We start from the raw sequence: 17,932 nt of genomic DNA, 5'->3' as shown, positions 1-17,932 counted from the left end.
CCCATCCCATCCCATCCCATCCCATCCCATCCCATCCCATCCCATCCCATCCCATCGCATCCCATCCCATCCCATCCCATCCCATCCCATCCCATCTAGCTCAGCAACAGCTAGAAACACTGCTGCGTTACCAACACTGTTTTTCTCCTAAAGCCGAAACAGAGCACCAGATGCCAAGAAGGGAAAATCAACTCCGTCCCAATGGAGACCAGAACATGGTTTAATTTGACAGGGGGGGATGCGGGGATGGACTGAAGAAGGACTCCCGGATCCCAACACTGCAGCTGTGGCAAACACACACAGTGAATACAAGGGCTCCTTCCAGACCGAACCTGCCCAAGGACAGGGACGGCTGTGGGGCTCTGGGGCGAGCCCAGTGCAAGAGGAGGGGTTCTATGTGGAGGCGGATGGAATGGGGTGAGATCACAGCCCCGTTACAATGGGCTTTGACCACCAGGAGGCAGAGCTGGAACACGAGGCTCATTCGCCGCTGTTCCTCGCTGCGAGATGGAGCAGAGACCCCCACTCCGAGTTCGAGAGGCTTGGCCAGAGAGGCGCGGAGCATCCCGCACCCCCACGGCCCCGCAGGGGCCCGGCGAGGTGCATGGGGTGCAGCCCCAGCAGGGGCCTGTGGGCTCAGCTGAGGATCCTTTTGCCTCCGTCGTGTCACCTCAGGACGAGGATCCCCTGAGCTACATCGACGCCTGCTGTGCATGCAGACCGCAGGTAGTGTGCACTCTGTGCTTCCATGGCTGCCCCTGCCCGGCTGTGCCCAGAGGGTGCCGGGGTCCCCCGATGCCAACCCCTGTAACTCCCCTCCTGTCTCAGACACAGATACAGAAGCTGCGCTTCCTGGCCTGCGTCCGCACTGCCTGCACAGCTGCCATCACGGACAGCGTGGTCCACAGCCAGCTGTGTGACTACGTGCTGAAGGTGGTGCTGTGCATTGAGGTAATGGAGCACTGCAGGGCTGGGCTGAGGGCACAGCCCTTCCACTGCAAGGTCACTGGGGAGCCCTGAACGAGGGCCAGGACTGGGGGCCTGGATGGGGTGCTTGGGCTCTGCACACCAAGCAGGGCACACTGCACCATCCCATCCCATCCCATCCCATCCCATCCCATCCCATCCCATCCCATCCCATCCCATCCCATCCATCGCATCCCATCCCATCCCATCGCATCCCATCCCATCCCATCCCATCCCATCCCATCCCATCCCATCCCATCCCATCCCATCCCATCCCATCCCATCCCATCCCATCCCATCCCATCCCATCCCATCCCATCCCATCCCATCCCGCTGTGCCCACAGGCGCTGCTGCAGGAGGAGCCCACCGAGCACCTGGACACGGAGCTCCGGCAGCAGGCCATGAGCACCATCGCCGCCATGAGGTACTGCCCCAGCACGGCTTTGCCAGCGTGGAGGCATTGGTCCCAGCCGGGGCCCTGAGCGGGACAGGCTGCAGGGCACAGGGTGCTGAGCGGAGCATCACACCTCTGCCCTCTCTCCCCTCGCAGTGGAGCATGGCTGCTTCCAGAGGAGAAGAACGGTCTCCTGCGTGCCTGCCTCGGCAGCGTCCTCCACCTCCCTCGCTACGAGGACGACGCGGACCTGGATGCGGCACTCTACGTGGAGGTGCGCATCAGCTGAGCCCTGGGGACGCTTCCTGGGCACCAGCACCCGGGATGCCCCTCTGCTGCCAGCAGGACGCAGCAGGGCAGGCCGCCCTGACCCCTGTCCTCCTTTGCAGACCATGGAAGCCCTGCACCACCTGCTGCAGGTGCTGGTGAGCAGCGCTGGCCGCTTTGTCCTCGTGGAGCTGCAGAACATCATGGAGGTTTGGATGTGGCAATGCTGGGGTTTGCGGGGATGGTTCAAGGCCACAAAGGAGGGATCCACACGAGGTCCCCCCAGGGCCTGCTGCGGGCAGGGGGTGCTGGCCCAAAACTAGCCCGTGTGGTGTTAGAGGGATGGGTGGGGAGCAGCGGGAAGATGGCAGGGCTGCAGCAGGACAGGGACGCAACCACCCACCCCGCTGCAGCTGGGGAGCAAGGGGAAGGACGAGTGCCCCGTGCTGTGGGCACAACAGCAACTTTTCTCTCCACAGCTCCTGCTGCCCTTCACCACGTGCCAGCTGGCGGCCGTGGAGGAGAGGGCTGTGGTGTGCATTGCAAGGCTGCTCGCCTTCAGCAACACCTGCGTCTTGCCTGAGGTAGGGAGTCCCGGCGCGCTCAGCTCTGGGACCACATCCTGGCTCCCCAGCCAGAGCCCACCTGTGTCCAGGCTTGCACAGAGCCTGGGCTGGGCCCTGCTGCCCACTCAGCCGTGCTGCCTCTCTCCCCAGCTGTGCACCTGCTTCGTTGGAACCGCGGTGTTCCAGCACAAGTGCCAGGAGAACCAACGCTTCCCCGTGCTGGGAAAGCTGGTCGGACACCTCATCCTGTGCTGCACTTCCACGGATGACAGGACCAGAGATGAGGCGATTAATGCTGTTCATCAGCTTTTCATCTTCATCGCTGCCCCAAGTGAGAGGAGTTGTGTTGGGCTAGGTCCCTCCAGATGCCCAGACCCCTCACTGACACCGTGTGTGCTCCTGTCCAGGACTGCCATGGCAACCGGAGGAGCGCACAGTACCACAGCTCTGGGACAGCCAAACTTCGCTCCACCAGGAGGTTTCCCGTGAGGACAGAGCCAGAAATATCTTCGAGGTACAAAGAGCAAACCCTGAGCCCACAGGAGAACCCAGGCCTGCAGTGTCAGGAAGAGTGCACGCACTGTCCCCGAGCAGCCCTGGTGCCTTTGGGGCCCTCACGCTTCATATCCCTGGCATCACCCAGCACAGCCTCTGCTCCCAGTTCTCCTGGGACACCTGCACAGCTGAGCAGCCAAGCAGAGGATAAGTCATCCCTCCTCTCCTCCCTCCCACAGGTCCTTCTGAAATACCTCCTGTACCCTGAAAAGGTCAACATTTTACTCACAGCCATTGAGAGCATGAAAGCACCGAGCCTCCACAGCACCCAGCTGGCTGCCCACATGGTGGATGTGCTCGCAGGAGAGGCTCGCTTCCCTCCACAGCAGGTGGGAACCTGCTGCTGCCTCCGCTCCAGCCCTGGGGGCTCTGCTCCATCCCTGGCACTGCGCTTGGCCGGCAGGCAGCAGTGGGGATGGCAGCAGGGCCCTGCTCTGGTGCCATCCCATTCTCACCCATGCTCCCCCCCTCCAGGTGCAAAAGATTGTGAAGGCGATCCACAGCAGCCTGCCTTCCATCAAAGCCAAGCCAGCTCTTGAAAGCCTGAGCAGGGCCTTGCTTGTGCTGGCCAGCAAATTCCCAAAGGAGATGGTCAGCAGCCTGCTGGTCTGCTCTCTCACCTGCTCCAGGTATGGGGCCACAGCCCTCAGGGCTCCTCTCCCCCCCCCTCCCCACCCCACGGCCATCAGCCAGGCAGGAGCAGCCACGCTGACAGCCCTGGGGACCTGCAGAGTTGCTGTCACCATGTGGAGGGAAATGCTCTCGGAGTCTTCAACCGTGAAGACGGTGCTGCAGGAGGTGTTCCAAGTGCTCATAAACCACACTCTGCAGCACACCTCCCCATTCATCAAGGAGAGGCCACGTGTCCTTGCCCTGGCCGTGAGTTCCTCATTCACCCAGCTGAACCCCAGCTGAGTCCCCACTCCCCTTCCCTGTCCACCCCCGAGCCTTCTTCCTGCCCTGGGATGCATCCATAGACCTGCCTGGGGCTCTGGGGGTCTCCCTCCCCCCCCCTCCCTTTCTCCATCCCTACACTTCTAGAGACGGGGTGGAAACCCAGGGGACAGGGCAAGAATCATATCCGGGTGCTTTCTGCAGGCAGCAAGGATCCTACCAGAGATACTCCAGCTGCCTCTGGTCCTCAAGGAGGCTGAAGCCATCTTCCCCCAGCTCTTCCCAGCCCTTCTCCTGCAAGTGTCCTTCACCACGGAGCTGACGCTGCAGGAGGTGGAAATCTTCTGGGAGGGGCAACAGCAGCACCAGCTCACTCCCATCAGGTGCCACATCCCCGTCCCCCTGCTGCACCCAGGGACCCGGTGCTGGGGCTCCTGATGTGACTCACACCCTTCTCCACCTGCAGGTCCGCGGTGCAGTCCTTGAAGGTGCTGCTCTGCAGCGTGGGCCTCCAGAAGCAGATGGAGGCCATCCAGGAGCAGGGGGGCTGGGACGCGCTTCTCAGCACTGTGACCCACCTCCAGGGTGTGCAGGTGGTGGCCAGGTGGGAGCCCTTCCTTGTGGTGTCACGGGGGTCCCCAGTTCTCAGCCAAACTGCAGCCACAGCACCAGAGCCTGTGGCCCCTGCAGCAGTGGCAAGAGGGCTGCACAGCCAGAGCTGCGTCTGCCTGGTTCAGGGCTCACGGTGCCTTCTTATCCCTGCAGGGTGATGAGGGAACTGCCTGCTGCTCTGCGTGACCCCATCTTCCAGCAGCTGGTTGAGCTGCTCAGCACCAACTTCTACTCCTGGGATATGGTGGCCATGGTCTTCCTCGTTGAGGTGAGCAACAGCTGCAGAAGCAGAGAACACTGGAGGCTGCAAGGCCACTGGCAGCACGAGCCCTGCTGCCTCCCTCGGGGCCTGCTGTCTTTCCCCAAGCTGACTGTTAGATCCAGCACTAAGAGCCACGTGTGTTGTTGCAGATGCTGGAATGCATGGACCTCAGCAAAGAGCTGCACCGCATCATAGGAATCTTTGCCCACTATCTGCAGAGCAAGAGGGTGGGCATGCAGCAGCTGGTGCTCAGGGGCATCCTGCAGCTCAGCAAGAGGCAGGACACGGTGAGCAGGGGTGGCCAGGAATGCCACAGGTTGGGCTGGGCCTGCCATGGGGCTGTAGCGGGGCCATGTACAACTCGGCAACTCTTCAGGCAGTGAGGAGCTGGTGCGCTCTGCCCACCCCATCACTGCCTGCTATTCAGGGCTGGTACTGGAGTAGCCTTGCCCTCATTACGCTTGCTGCCGTACCTAAAGGATGGGGTGTTTTTCCCCACAGGCAAGGACAATGATCATCTTCCTGCCGTGCATCATGGAGCAGCTGCAGGATGCAGATAGTGACATCCGTGCCACGGCCCTACCAATATTCAGCAACCTGCTGCACCTCCTGAAGGAGGTTAAGCTCAGCGTCATGGCTCTGGAGCTGGCTGGCAAGCTCCCAGCTCTGCTTAACGATGTAAGGATGATAGGGAGTCCAGCACACGAGGGATGTGGCTGCCAGCCCAGCGTGCCCATGCCTGCTGCCTTGTGACAGCGCACCAGGGGACTTTCCTGGCCGCTCACCAGGTTCAGGCACTGCGTGGTCCTGGGCAGACTTTCCGCTGGGCAGAGCTTGCACACTTTGGAGCAGTTCTGAGGGCATCCTCAAGATCTGCATCCTCTCAGCTCGGAGATTTTGCCCCCACTTCACTGGTGGTGCTGTCCCTGCTTGCCATGGACTTGGAGCTGCTGACACAGATGTCCTTCCTTCCTCCTCCACAGGAGTCCGGCACGGTGCGTCAGCTCTCCATCGACTTCTTCCTCAAAACGCTGAGCTTTGTGGAGGGCCAAGAAAAGAGGAAGATGCAGAAGACGGTGTGCAGGAACCTGATCCTGCTGTATCTACACCTGCACGATGAGGAAGAGAACGTGTCCAAGGTGGGAATCAGGTTCATCTGGGGGAGGGTGATGCTGTTCCCGTGGTGCCCCCCATACATCAAGAGTACTGCAGCCCACAGCAGCATCAGCCCCTGCTGCTGCATCCTCCCTGCAGAGGGGCTCTGGGGACACGGGCTCTGCGGCTGCTCGGGCTGCGGTGCTATCTCAGCTCTTTGGCAGGCCTCCCAGAAAGCCCTCCTTGGTGCTGCAAGGTTCCTGCGCTGGAGGAAGCTGGAGCACCTGGTGCAGACAGAGCAGTTCTGGCAGATCAGCGACTGCATGGTGTGTATGCGCAACAGTATGCCCATTCCCACACCCCAGGACAGGGTCGGGACCAGCCTGCACTGACCTCACATTCTTCCCTCTTCAGCTGACCAAGAGGAGGAGACAGAGTGCAGCGCAGGACTACCTGGGCGACTGCCTGCTCTACCTGCAGAGCCTGCAGGAAACCCTGCGACTGGAGGCCGTGAGGTTCATCGGTGAGCCACGAGGCTGAGCTTCCCCCATCCCCGGCCCTCCATGCTGCACCCACGGAACAGCGGGGGTCGCTGACGGGGCTTTGTGTTCGCAGGGCTCTTAGGGCGGCACATGAGGGATGAGCAGCGGGCTGACAGAGAGCACATCTACCAAAGTAAGCCAGGGAGTGGGATGTTGGGGCAGCCAGCAGGTGACATGCCTGTCCCTCACTCCCTCCTGCCAGAGGGGAGAGCTGGGTCATCATGCCTCTCTGTTCCTCTTATCGCAGGCCTTCAGGGAATGAAGCATGACCCCAGTCCAGCTGTCGCTTCCTTGGCCCTTCAGACGCTGAAGATCCTGAAGGAAACGAGGCCACATCCACAAGGAGCCATTGGGCAGCTCTCCACCAGGCTCCGTGGCACATGGAGGAGGTGGCGCTCCTCCCGGGCAGACAGCTGAGCGCCCTGCAAAGCTCCCAGCATCTCCTGCCTGCTGCTCAGCCCCACTCCTCGGGCACATCACTTCCCTTTGCCCCATCGCCCGCACAAATTGTGCTTTTGGAAAGTAAATGGGAGTCGTTAGGACTGGCCCTAGTATCCAGTTTTCATAGTGACTGGGCCTGTGTGCTGCTTTGTAACCTGTTATACTGCAGATAACAGCGGAGCGACATAATGGGAGAATTTCTAGCATTTCCAATGCAGTCTCAGGAACTGCAATTATTAGGCATTGTCCAGGTTATTATCCAGTGTGCTTCTATTTTATTAATAAATTGGATGTGAATCAAATAGGATCTAATGTTACCAATGCTGGAATCTATGGGAATAGGCATTTGATGTGTTAGTAATGCTGGTTACAATGCTGTTAGCCTACCAATGAGCCTTTTCTAAATTGGAGAAGACAAAACCTGGACAGAAATCTCGGGTGAAGGGGATGTTCCTGTATCATAGTGTGATCACTTCCTTTCAGCCCGCTCATCAGGATTTGTAAACTATGACCGTGCATCACTTGAGACAAAGCTGTTGGGTGCACCTGGGCTGGAGTCAGGGAGGTCACAAGTACCTGATGGGGGCGGTCACATGTACCGGTATATACTATTTGTTGCAAGGCATTAAATTCGTTCTTTTGGCATTACGCACTGTGTGTGAGTCTCATCTGTTCCCCATGTGCGGAGGCACGGTACTTTCACACGCAGCCTTGACTTGTCGCCGGATTTGGAGGCGACAGTTAAGAAAACATTTCTAACAGAACCAAACATTTCTAACGGTACCACAGTGATACCAGAAAGCATTTCACCCCGTCAGCTCTGTCCATTGGTACCAACTCCTCACTGCCATTGGAAGTGAAGATGCTTCTAGAGCTGTCTCAGGACCTGTGGAGTTTGCTATGTGATGACAGTGAAGTCTTCATGCTGTATGTCTCAGCACACTCGGCATTTCCTGCTCCACTCAAACCATGTGAAGGGAATGCTGGTTGTTACAACGTGCTGCTCGTATGCTCTGAAGTCACATCTTAGACCAGCAATACGACATGGCGCCCTTAGGAAACAAAATTCAATGCTTTATTGCTTCTGAGCATTGACATTTTCAATAAATTAAATCAACACAAAGGTTTATAACAAACACAAAAAGGAGCAACCAGATGAAAAACCTCGTTGTAAGAAAAAGCAGCATTTTTTTAATCCAAAAGCAAGAGATCCAACACGCACAAACCCAGAAGGAAATCTCATTCAACATACACAACGTTCCACTTTGCAGAAAGGCGAGACAAATCTGCTCATAACTGCACTGATCACCTCAGGTAGGAACAGAACAGCAGTGAAGTCAATGATATTTAACTCTACCTTCTGGAACTTGGACGTGACTGTAATTCACAGCTGTTGTTCGGCACTGCTCAAAAACCCACCACACTTCTGTCTAGAGAAAAGCTTCAGAGCATTTCTGACAAGCTAATCGATTCTCTCCTTACATGAATGATGCTGACAGAAGTAAACTCACACAGCCAGCTTGGACTTGGACACGCTGCATATTCCAGTAGCTTCCCTGCAAGTACCAGAACTGTCTGTTTAATGCTTCTCACTTCAGGGCACCGATAACTCAGGTTTTTCTGCGCTGCATTACGTTCCACTTTGGTACTGGTTTCGTGCTTGGTCCTCGCTCCAGTGTTTGCTTCAGGTTTTGGTTCTGGTTTTTGTTTTTCAACATCAAACCATTTCTTTGCTAACTTTTTCAACAGCCCACCATCCTCAATAAGGGTATTCTTAATTACATGTTAATTAAGACGTAAGCCATACAATGCCTTCATATATGTCTCCCTACCAGTAAGAATGGGAGCTCCCCACATTAATTCTGGCCATCAGTTCATGTCAGGCAGGTGCACTACAGACCTTCATCACCAACGAGGCTGTTGGAAGAAAAGCTAAGAAGGAATGATGCATGAAGAGAAAATTACTCGGCTCTCTTTCACTGTACAGAGTAGTTTAGTCAGCAACCACTTATACTGTCACTATCAATACTTCCAACAAACTCATGTGGAAACCTTTATCCAGGCAGACCCGTGCAAAGAATACAACCCTCCATAATTGCAGCCACGAACAAGAATTATTCTGCCCACGAGCATTTCATGTTCCTTTCTTCATATACTGGGAGAGGAACTGGCTTCTGACAAAGTGGACCAGCTTGGTCTCTGTGCAGAACATGGTAATGGTGGTAGCTGCAAAGCACAGCGCCCCAATGCTGATGTGAATCAGCCTTGACATCCAACCCTTATCGCAGCAGAAGAATGCCTAAAACAAAGGAAACCAGCAACTGAAGGAAAACCAGTTGGCACAAGGTAGGCCAGCTACATACATGATAGATGTTGTTGTTTTATTCCCCCTGCACTGCTTTTTTATTTTTTTAACCGAATCTTTAGTGACCATTTCTTTGCACTATCACCATCAATTACCAAGAACTAAGAATGTGGATATACAGATGGCCAGCAGAACTGTCTGACTCATTAGGTACACAGTTCTCTGCCACCTGGAGAAGGCAAGCAGGCACACATCTGAAGATCAATATAATTGCATGTCTTTGTTTCATTTTTAATAGATCTATACGCAGCCTTGCAAGATGTAATGGAAATCTCCAAGGCTATGGTTGTAAGCCTTTCCTGCTGATAATATTTCTTTCCTTCTGGTAATGAAGCCATCTGACAAACCTCCGCAGTGAAAGGAACATCCCGAGGCAGATACTTACCTCTGAATAAACAGTAATTCCTCCACTTATGACATAAGCGAGTATTAAAAACGGTGAGGGAAGCAAGCCTGTCAAAGGTCTGTAGGAGCTTTCCTTGAAGTACTCATAGATGTACTGGATGCTGTGAGCAATGCGAATACCCATATTAAAGCAGTTGGCAAGGATGAAGCCAACACTTCCGTGCCAGCGGGTCAAGAAATAAGAGATGCACAGGAACACGAAGGACAAGGCCAGCATAACAAAATTGTACCTAGGAAGAAGAAACAATATAAACAACATATGCAGTTGCACCTTTTAATTACTAAACTCATTTTCAGAAGATAAAAATCCATTCGCTTTCTAAAACATGGGAGCAACAACTCCTGTCATCTGCTAACAGCCGGCAAGGCTGAGAAAAGAAATGCAGCACAAGAATGAAAAATACGTTGAGTAAACTAAACCAACAACTACTTTAAGTGAAGGAAATTCTATCCTACTATTCACCTGTGCATTCACTTCAGAAAACCTACTAACAATAATTAGCAGTATCAAACACTGAGGACTTTTTCCTTCTCTATTCGGTACTGAAGAACAATAACGCTCAATAGGGTGACACTTAGTCCTGCTCCAAACAGTGGCTTTAAAGAGAAGATCACACTTGGAAAGGGGGACAAAAGCAGTCCTTGCACATCTAAAAAGAATTGCTCAATTGCTAAACTGCTAAAAGAGGATCTCTTTTAATTAATGACCTAAAAAAAATAAAGGCCTAATTAATTTGGAACAGAGCTGTAATAGACAACAGCCACAGAAGTGAAACAAGTCCGATGGCAGCCATCAGGTTGCAGTGCCAACACACCACAACAGAGAACCAAGAAAACATCCAGGCTGCAAAACATCACAGGAAGTCATCTTGTCCAGAGCTCTCCTCAAGGCCGATAAACCACTGAACTCATGTCATCCCAAATGTGATCTATAGAAACTGTGACTGAGAAGTTTTAACAGCTGCAAGACTTTAAGGAGTTTAACATAACAGTCCACCTTAAAAACTGAAGCTTCTATTCACGTACATGTACAGAAAATAAGATTTCACATTAAATTACTTTCCCAGTTTGCTGTGTATTAAAAGCTAATAACCTTGTCAGTTCGGATCCTTTTTACCCAAAGGTTTAAACTAAAGCTTTTACATCGAGGTCTGCACACAGTCCTTAAAACGACTGCAAAAAGAAACTGCCTTCTCAGTAACAGAAAAGCATTTCCAAGCGAATATCCAAGCAGAACAATTGTTCCCCATTTGCATGCTTAACTCCATGCAAATCACACACAGATGCACTGGGGGTACTCCTCACCTGTCCACTTCTTCTTTGCACATCGAAGCAAACGTGAAACATTCTGTTACTCCATTGACAGCAAGAAATAGGACATACAACGAGTAGCACCGGAGAAGATCGGGACCTACAACAAAATAAAGACAGCAGCATTACAAGGATAAAGAGATCATTATTTCTTTTATAAAGCCACAGTTTCATACTCCACAACAGAAGCTGTAACATTATCACCGATGATAACAGCAACTTCTGTGTCCCTTTGAGAAGCTTCTGGTCTGGACATCTTGACAAGATGACAAACAGAATAAACAAAGCAAGGGGAACCCAAACACAAAGTACAAGGCAGCAGCAGCTATTAATGTAACAGACAAGATCTCCTCCACAAAAGTGGTGGTTGTATTTATTGGGCCATAAGCTGGTACACGTGACACAAGTCAGGAAAAGCCAATGCTTTATCCTTCCTTCCTTGTAAACCTCCTAATATTGTTAAAACTACTGCTGGGCTACATTCCAGCCTCTGCAAGCATCCCTGCAGGTAACTTTGGGAGCTGTGGTGCTACAGTTGGAATATTCTAAATGCATGCATCTACAGGAGGGCAAAGCAATCAAATAATTCTACCAGAATGAGGCTACTTGAAGCTCCTTTTAACCTGAGCTGATTTTTTTCAGACAGAAAGCTGACCGAGCCAAGAGCTCAGAACAGAGCTGAGAAACAAAAAACACAGCTAAAGCTTTTTACCTGTTCCAGAACTGAGCATTGAACCTCCATAAATATCCAGAGCCAGCTGAGAAAAGGCACATCCAAAAACAGCAATGGTAAGGCCAATCAGAAGCACCAGCTTCAACAGCAGTTCTAACACATTCGAAGCCATAGCAACATCATCCTGGAGAAAAAAACAGAAACAAAACAACAAAACCCAGTCAATTACACGAACTAGAACCAGCACAACTGCTGCTGTCACCAAGAGAAACTGTTCCAGGGGGAAAAAGTCCACTGGCACAATGCAAGGCACAGCCAAGACTATTTTTTGGTATTGACACACCTACACACTTGGTCCTGGCTTCCAGCTGTGCTCAGGTATTCTTATTCTCTTCCGTATTATATGCAGAACTCTCAACAAAGATCAGCCATTGACAGCTCTGTTTCAGGGCTTAAGGAAAGGGGCAAACAGCAGCCAGTAAATAGCAAAGAAAAGCACAGCATTTGCCCAGGGCCACAGCCTGAATCACCAAAAGGGCCACGTCTTCATTGTTACACTGGACTACAAGTTTCGCCACAGCATAAGGAGCCACTTGTGAGTTCTGTACATGGTAAGATGCAGCTGCCCACACCCCTCATGAGGAGTCAAACCTCCTGCCAGGTGCACGGGATAAGCCCACACACAAACACACCATGAACACTCCACGTCAAACACACACACAGGTACACCTCTGTCAGCCTACCATTAACGTGAGACACGACACTTGGCTGACTGGGACCTTCCTATCTGACCAAGAATTTCTTCTAGAGCATACAGAAACCTCTCCTTCATGTAACCATCGTTACTGCGCAAACAATCCCAAAGCTCAGCCAAAACACAGCTGTCTTCCTCTGGAAAGGGCACCCTCTGAAGCGCTCAATGCTTACCAGCCTGTTGTATTTTCAAGTCAGTCAAATATTGTCAAGTGCCACTTATTTGCTGGAAAGAGATTGAACCTACAGTAATTGCCTCAGCACAGCTGCACAGACATGGTGCACAAGCACCATGCTGTTGGAGTAGAGGATTTTAACTTCAATTACCAGACAATGCAGCATTATGTCATTGCACCTCGTAACTCCTACTTCGCTACCTTTTTATCCATTTGCTTTTTGTCCAGACTCCTTCGGCATGGTCTCCACTTCAAGTTTCTTTCCAAATATCTTTACACTCAGGAATTTAAACACACGTCAGTCACACTCCTGATACAATTGATCTCCAACAGAAGGTAAGCATTTCATGTGGAACCAATACTAACAAACGTACCTGCTTCTGATCCTTTACATTCTTCCCTCTTTCCAATACTTGAGCGAAAAAGACATAAAAACTCTCTTCAATAGGCAAAAAGATGAACCTGGCCACCAGCGACCCGAGATTATTCACGATATCATACACACCTTCACAAACAAAACACACCAACAAGCTGTCACTTTTTTTCTGGCACAAATTCCTATTCCACATTTCTGATAAACAAAGAGAGAACCAGTGGAACTTAATGCAGCATTAGAGCAAATCTAGCAATAGCCCCAGACACCCCCAGGCAGCCCCTTCAGTTCTTACTACAGAGGAAGATAAAAGATCCAGATGCAAGAGAATCAGCCTGTGGCGCAGCCAGTGCTGTCACCTGAACTGCTGCTGCCATTCATTACTCTGTAAGGACACTGCTTTTATGGAGCACATTCAGTTGGAGATGTGATGCTACAAACAACAGTGTTCCTGCTGTAACAGCTAACAGACTGCAAAGGAAGACAACAGGGCCAAGAAAATGAAGAGAAGGAACTGCAATGTATCAGATACTATGCTGCCTCCTTCCAAGTTTTTAAAACAGAAACAAGACGCACAGCAGAAGAGGCACAACTGCCAAGTTTTGATCCAAGGGAGAAGCATTCCTTAAATCCACGACCCTCAAACAAGTTGCTCTGGTTTTGTTTCTTGTTTTTTTGTGTGTGTTATATTTAATAACCATTTACCCATCATTCTCTGAAATGCACCTCAACGTCCCAGCGCCACTGAAATCCTCCAACATTTTCATGTTATTTTCAAATGGTTTCTAATATTTTCAGTATTTTCAGAAGCAGATAAAAAGGAGCAACTAGAAAATGATGTCATTGTTGCACAGCATCGCCACACTCACCCTGATCGCCAAAGTTTATCACATTCAGAAAAGTCATCACGTATCGCTCACCTGAAGTTGAAAACACAGAAGTAAGGACAAACCCCCACATCTCTCCCCGTGTGTGTCCAGGCCCTGCTAACAGGACGCATTCCAGAGACATGTCCAGCAGGACGGTACAGTTCTGATCCTCCACAAACCTTCCGTAACTGCACCTGGGTTGCCAACACCTGCTGGTGCCGCTCTGACCACCATCCCCTCCCAGCCTTCCCAGGCTCCTTGTCCATTTTGTGACCTGTATCCACTTTCCTTCCCCCAGCATTCCCACACATCGAGCCTCTCCCTCTGTCAAAATCTGCTTCAGGAAGGACTGTTTGAAGAAGCTCCAAGTCAGCCATGCTTCCTTCCAGTTAAGGAAAGCCTGCAAAATCAAAGAAGCAGCGTCACCCTGGTCTGGCTGACTTTCTCCCTTGTGGAAAATCACCATCTTTGCAGATACACAAAGGAACTGCATAAGTTTTCTACAGAGTAAATCACTCAACAGTAACCAGAGAGGGGGAAAAGTTGTTTAGCAGACCAATATAACTCTGCCCCTCACAGTACTGTACATCTTTCAGTGCTCTTCAAAGCACTCCTGCAAGCCTCACAAGACAGAACTGCCTTCATGTCCTCAATCTCTCAGTCTCTTCCTCATCTTTGCCTTTTCATTTCTTTCTTTGCCCCATTTCCTTTTTGGAGGACATCAGAGATCTGAGTATCTGCAGGACGCTGTGCACCACCACGTTCTGTCTGAGGAGAAGTTGAAGTACCAGCTCTGTAAGACAACCCTGGATTCTCTTCTACCTGATACCAGCTCACTCCCTTTAACACTGTAAATGTTCCATCTCCAATCAACAGATGAGGCAGCCAACGAGGCCCAGAAACAAAGAGCTCCAGGTTCACTGTGGTTTTCTGACAAGGATTTGAATGCAACAACTGTGAATGGAATTTTATACAACCATGCTTCCTAACCAGCCATGGTGTCCAGGAGCAGAAATAATCTCTCAGTCACTCCATCAACTCCAGTTTTCAAAGCGCTCTCGTCAAAGACTTAAGAATGAACTGTGTGACCCACCTTATCTGCCATCCAGTTAGGTAACAGGCCTTTCATTCTTGTAATCGGAAATGACTTCTTTGTTGCTTCAGGAGACCCCAAGAACTTTGCAAAACAAACCACATAGCACAGCACCAGAACACTGGTGTACAAAAGCTGGAAAGACAAGGAAGGAAAAAAACAAAGAATGAGTGAGAACTCAGTGAGAAGTGAAGGCAGTTCTTCCTCCTGTCAACTCTGAACCTAGCTGAAGGCGTTACTGTAACTCCCCTCCCCACACACAGAGTACTGTTGATTTAAATTCATTTTAATCAGCAGATCAGCATCACAGCCCTCTGCCCTCAAGAACAGCTAAAGCACACACAACGTAACAACCTTATTCACAAAATGTACCTTTAGGCACACAACAAAGGTGCCCATTAAACTGACTGGGCTCAACGCGCCAAGTAACGTCTATCACCAAAATCCTTCACATTTAAACCCTCACCTCGGAGGAACATTCTCTCACCTCCTCAGTGTTATCTAGCAGGTTAAATGTCACAGACAGCAGCAAAGAACATTTCAGAGCAAGAATTTATATACAGAATACAGGAAACTTACCTGAGCCAAGGAAAAAATGTGAAGGCCCCATTGCGGATAAAGGATGACTAAGATAACTGTCAAAGTGCATTTTGACACTATCGAAAGGCTTTCAGCAATTACCTTCAAGAAAGAGAAAATAGACAACGCTCATTTTTGCCAGCTTAACCACCTACAGGAAGGCAAAGCACTCCAGTTTCACACACACAACCCACAAAGGACCTGTAAGGCATTCACAGTCAGTGTGGCTACCACAGTTCTGCTGCTGCATTGACCACCTCACGCTGCAGCATCTCTGCACATTCTCAAGTCTTATAGGGCACTTTTCCCCCATCACACTGCCCCGCTCCCTTGTGTGGGACCCACATGGGAGTAAATCCTGCTTGGCACAATCGTGACCCCAGCTGCTGCATTTCACAGCCTCACACCGACAGTGAAAAGCAGAAGTGTGGAAGGCGTCTGTGCCTCCCTCTGAGCAACACTTGTGATTATACATTTAATGAGCATTAGGGAGGTAACTTCTAAACAAATTAACTTCCTTTTTTAAACAGGAGCAAATTAACGTTACAAATACATTATGACTACATCGTACAGCACGAAGCAACCCATAGCTTCATTTGTTTTTTAAGCACCCCTGAACATGCACAGATCCAGTTCAGGAATCTGGTCTTCATTTCCATTACGTCACTTTTTCAGCACGAAGTTTCTCCGTCCCACACAGCCCTATGCTCACAGCTTCCCTACTAACCTTAAGCCTTACAAACAGGTGAGCCTGGGCTAAAACCCAGAATGGCTCCCCTAGAAGCTCAACAACTGCAGAGAGGCCAAACGCCACCACGCCAGCCTGATAGTGAGGAACCACGGATGGATCCGGAACTTCAAGTACGTGCAGCCAGACGAAGCCCAGGAAAACAGACCAGAAGACACCAAGAGGGACTCTAAAAAGTTAATGTAAAAACAGTCAGGTTTCCTTCAGCAGAAAAAAGAACAAGAGAAAATCTGATTCAAATTTCCCACGCTGCTGTACTTTACGTATGTCGAAAGAGATCAGACAAACTCATTGCTATTGTAGCTACAAGTTTTGGTGTAAAACCTGTCAGTGCGAGCTACTACTTGCAGCTATGAGTCTGACAGCCCCAATGTAACTGTTACAGTGAGCCTTCCAGGCAACGGCAGTGGAGTCAGCAGAAGAAAACATGCACGGCATGCAGTGCAGACACGGGCTGCAGACACGGGCCGCCTCGTGCAGGTCCCGCTGCAGGACCCGCCGCCTCCTCCAGCCGGAACCAGGAGTGAGCTCTAAAGCAAAGCGGAGCCGCTCTCACGTCAGCCACAGCAGGTTGATGGTCGCGGCCCAGCTCCGCTCCGCGCCGCCGCTCAAGCAGGCCCTGCGGAACGCCTCCCTGGCCAGGAACACCGCGGTGGAATAGAGCAGCGTCAGCCTGCGGGAGACACGACGGGACACGGGGTCGGCCCCGCTCCGTGCCAAGGAAACCCGGCCACCAGAGGCGGTTCCCGGCGGCTCCCATTGCCGGGGCAGCGCGGCGTCACCTCACGCTGACGACGCCGAGGAGCTCCCTGGACAGGTAGCGCAGCGTCAGCGCGTTCAGCCCGAAGGTGACCGCCCGGAACAGCACCTGCGGGGGAACGGGGGAGGAAAGCGCTGCCGGGGGGCCGGGCCGGCTCCCGCGGGCGCCGCCCAGGAGGGCGAGGAGCGGGAGGAGGCGGGGCCGGGGGTCCCGGGTCGGCCCGCACCTGCAGCAGGGCGCTGGACGAGGCCAGGCGGGCGGTCTGACGGAGAGCACCGACGGCCGCCATGACACCGAGCGACCGGCCGGAAGGACGGCGTCGCGCCGCGATGACGTCACGAGGGGGCGGACGGCAGCAGAGCTGAACCCGACCCGTGTGGTGCCTGTCAGCAGGTGGCGGCGGGGTGACACAGCGGGGTGTGCAGCGATACAATGTACGGCCTCAGTGTGCGGGGAAATGGCAGCCAGAGGCGTCCAGCTCCACTTGTGAATGTGGATGGAGCACAAGCAGCGCGTGTGAGCGCAGTGATGTGGTGCATTGCAGCACTGGGGGCACGGACAGGAAAGAAAAGCCCCAGATCTGGCCATGCAGCTTTTAGCAGCGCCGCATTCGGCTCTTGTTCTTTGCTGGCCAAAACACGGAGCTGCTGGTAGTGACAGTGCTGAGACACGGCGCTTTGTAGCTGACACTGCTCCACACAACTGTGCTGTTGTGCTCTTTGCACCCGGTGCAGTTCCCATGGAAATAAACGGCAGGCATTACTTTTGGAGCAGCCCGTACAATACAACTTCACCACCTCATTTTATCTGTGCCTTATCATCCTACCTAAAATGTACGACTCTTTTCTGAGAATCCAATAGTACCGAAGGTTCATCGTAAGAGACACTTCAGGAGTCACCTCAGGCTGTTCTAAGCGGTAGAACACTCCCATCGCATCCTGAGGAATGTGGAGAGGTTCAAAGAAGAGGCTCTGACCCCACGTCTGAGGCTAAACCAGCACTGACATCCTCCGTGCACACCGTACTCCTAACATTCCATGTCTGATGTGGAGCAAACTCCTGTCCATCCGCACACAAAACCTGATGCGATCAATTATGCTGAAAGCACAATACAGAAAGCAAAAACCTGTTCTCTGTCTGTGGCGAACCTGAAATCTTTCCAACAGAAACAGAGCCCCACAGCATCCCTATGGGAGCAGCAAGGCACAAATGCCACTTCTGACTACTGCAGT

At 51.9% G+C, this 17,932-nt stretch overlaps 2 protein-coding genes and 1 long non-coding RNA gene across 12 annotated transcripts; 1 reads left to right on the top strand and 2 right to left on the bottom strand.

Annotated features, from left to right (window-relative positions):
• Positions 1-202: 202 nt before the first annotated feature.
• LOC146754992 (uncharacterized) lies at positions 203-7,516 on the bottom strand. The gene is made up of 2 exons (XR_014938589.1): positions 6,668-7,516; positions 203-805 (listed from the first exon to the last, which is right to left on the bottom strand). It is a non-coding gene; the product is annotated as an uncharacterized LOC146754992 (long non-coding RNA).
• Positions 1,198-7,243, top strand: LOC146754993 (maestro heat-like repeat-containing protein family member 7; the record flags this gene model as incomplete). The annotated part of the gene is made up of 18 exons (XM_085526682.1): positions 1,198-1,391; positions 1,518-1,635; positions 1,751-1,837; positions 2,108-2,212; positions 2,345-2,525; positions 2,602-2,708; positions 2,929-3,078; positions 3,224-3,378; positions 3,481-3,628; positions 3,848-4,026; positions 4,110-4,247; positions 4,409-4,523; positions 4,667-4,804; positions 5,019-5,195; positions 5,501-5,938; positions 6,027-6,135; positions 6,228-6,287; positions 6,402-7,243. Coding segments are annotated over 18 exons (2,769 nt in total), but the record flags the coding sequence as incomplete, so codon positions are not given.
• Positions 7,517-7,533: 17 nt separating the features above from the next.
• LOC146754991 (man(5)GlcNAc(2)-PP-dolichol translocation protein RFT1-like) lies at positions 7,534-17,416 on the bottom strand. Of its 10 annotated transcripts, XM_085526672.1 has the most exons (12): positions 16,927-17,415; positions 16,723-16,808; positions 16,497-16,613; positions 15,920-16,109; positions 15,193-15,294; positions 14,614-14,748; positions 13,521-13,920; positions 12,653-12,783; positions 11,389-11,533; positions 10,671-10,776; positions 9,346-9,595; positions 8,535-8,894 (listed from the first exon to the last, which is right to left on the bottom strand). In XM_085526672.1, the coding sequence occupies exons 1-12, from the start codon at positions 16,987-16,989 to the stop codon at positions 8,730-8,732; spliced, it is 1,890 nt and encodes a 629-aa protein (XP_085382798.1). In that variant the 5' UTR covers positions 16,990-17,415; the 3' UTR covers positions 8,535-8,729. The 10 variants fall into 10 exon arrangements, with proteins under 10 accessions (XP_085382796.1, XP_085382797.1, XP_085382801.1 ...); XM_085526670.1 differs by lacking the exons at positions 8,535-8,894; positions 16,497-16,613; positions 16,723-16,808 and adding an exon at positions 7,534-7,647 and having other exon boundaries at positions 16,927-17,416; XM_085526671.1 differs by lacking the exons at positions 8,535-8,894; positions 16,497-16,613; positions 16,723-16,808 and adding an exon at positions 7,649-8,527 and having other exon boundaries at positions 16,927-17,416.
• Positions 17,417-17,932: the final 516 nt, after the last annotated feature.

Source organism: Coturnix japonica, chromosome 37 (genome assembly GCF_054131305.1).
Source record: "Coturnix japonica strain WE chromosome 37, WE-NBRP24, whole genome shotgun sequence".
NCBI classification, from domain to species: Eukaryota; Metazoa; Chordata; class Aves; order Galliformes; family Phasianidae; genus Coturnix; species Coturnix japonica.
Note: the sequence above shows the minus strand (reverse complement) of the source record. Positions and strands in the feature narration are given on the sequence as shown.

What these genes read in the sequence shown, in the direction of transcription:
- LOC146754991 (XM_085526667.1), bottom strand. Translation starts at nt 17,288, where the DNA reads ATGGCCAGATCTGGGGCTTTTCTTTCCTGTCCGTGCCCCCAGTGCTGC. An exon ending in CTAACTGGATGGCAGATAAG is followed by an intron (nt 13,921 to 14,613) that starts GTGGGTCACACA and finishes TTGATTTTGCAG; the next exon opens with GCTTTCCTTAACTGGAAGGA. An exon ending in GATAAACTTTGGCGATCAGG is followed by an intron (nt 12,784 to 13,520) that starts GTGAGTGTGGCG and finishes TTGTTTGTGAAG; the next exon opens with GTGTGTATGATATCGTGAAT.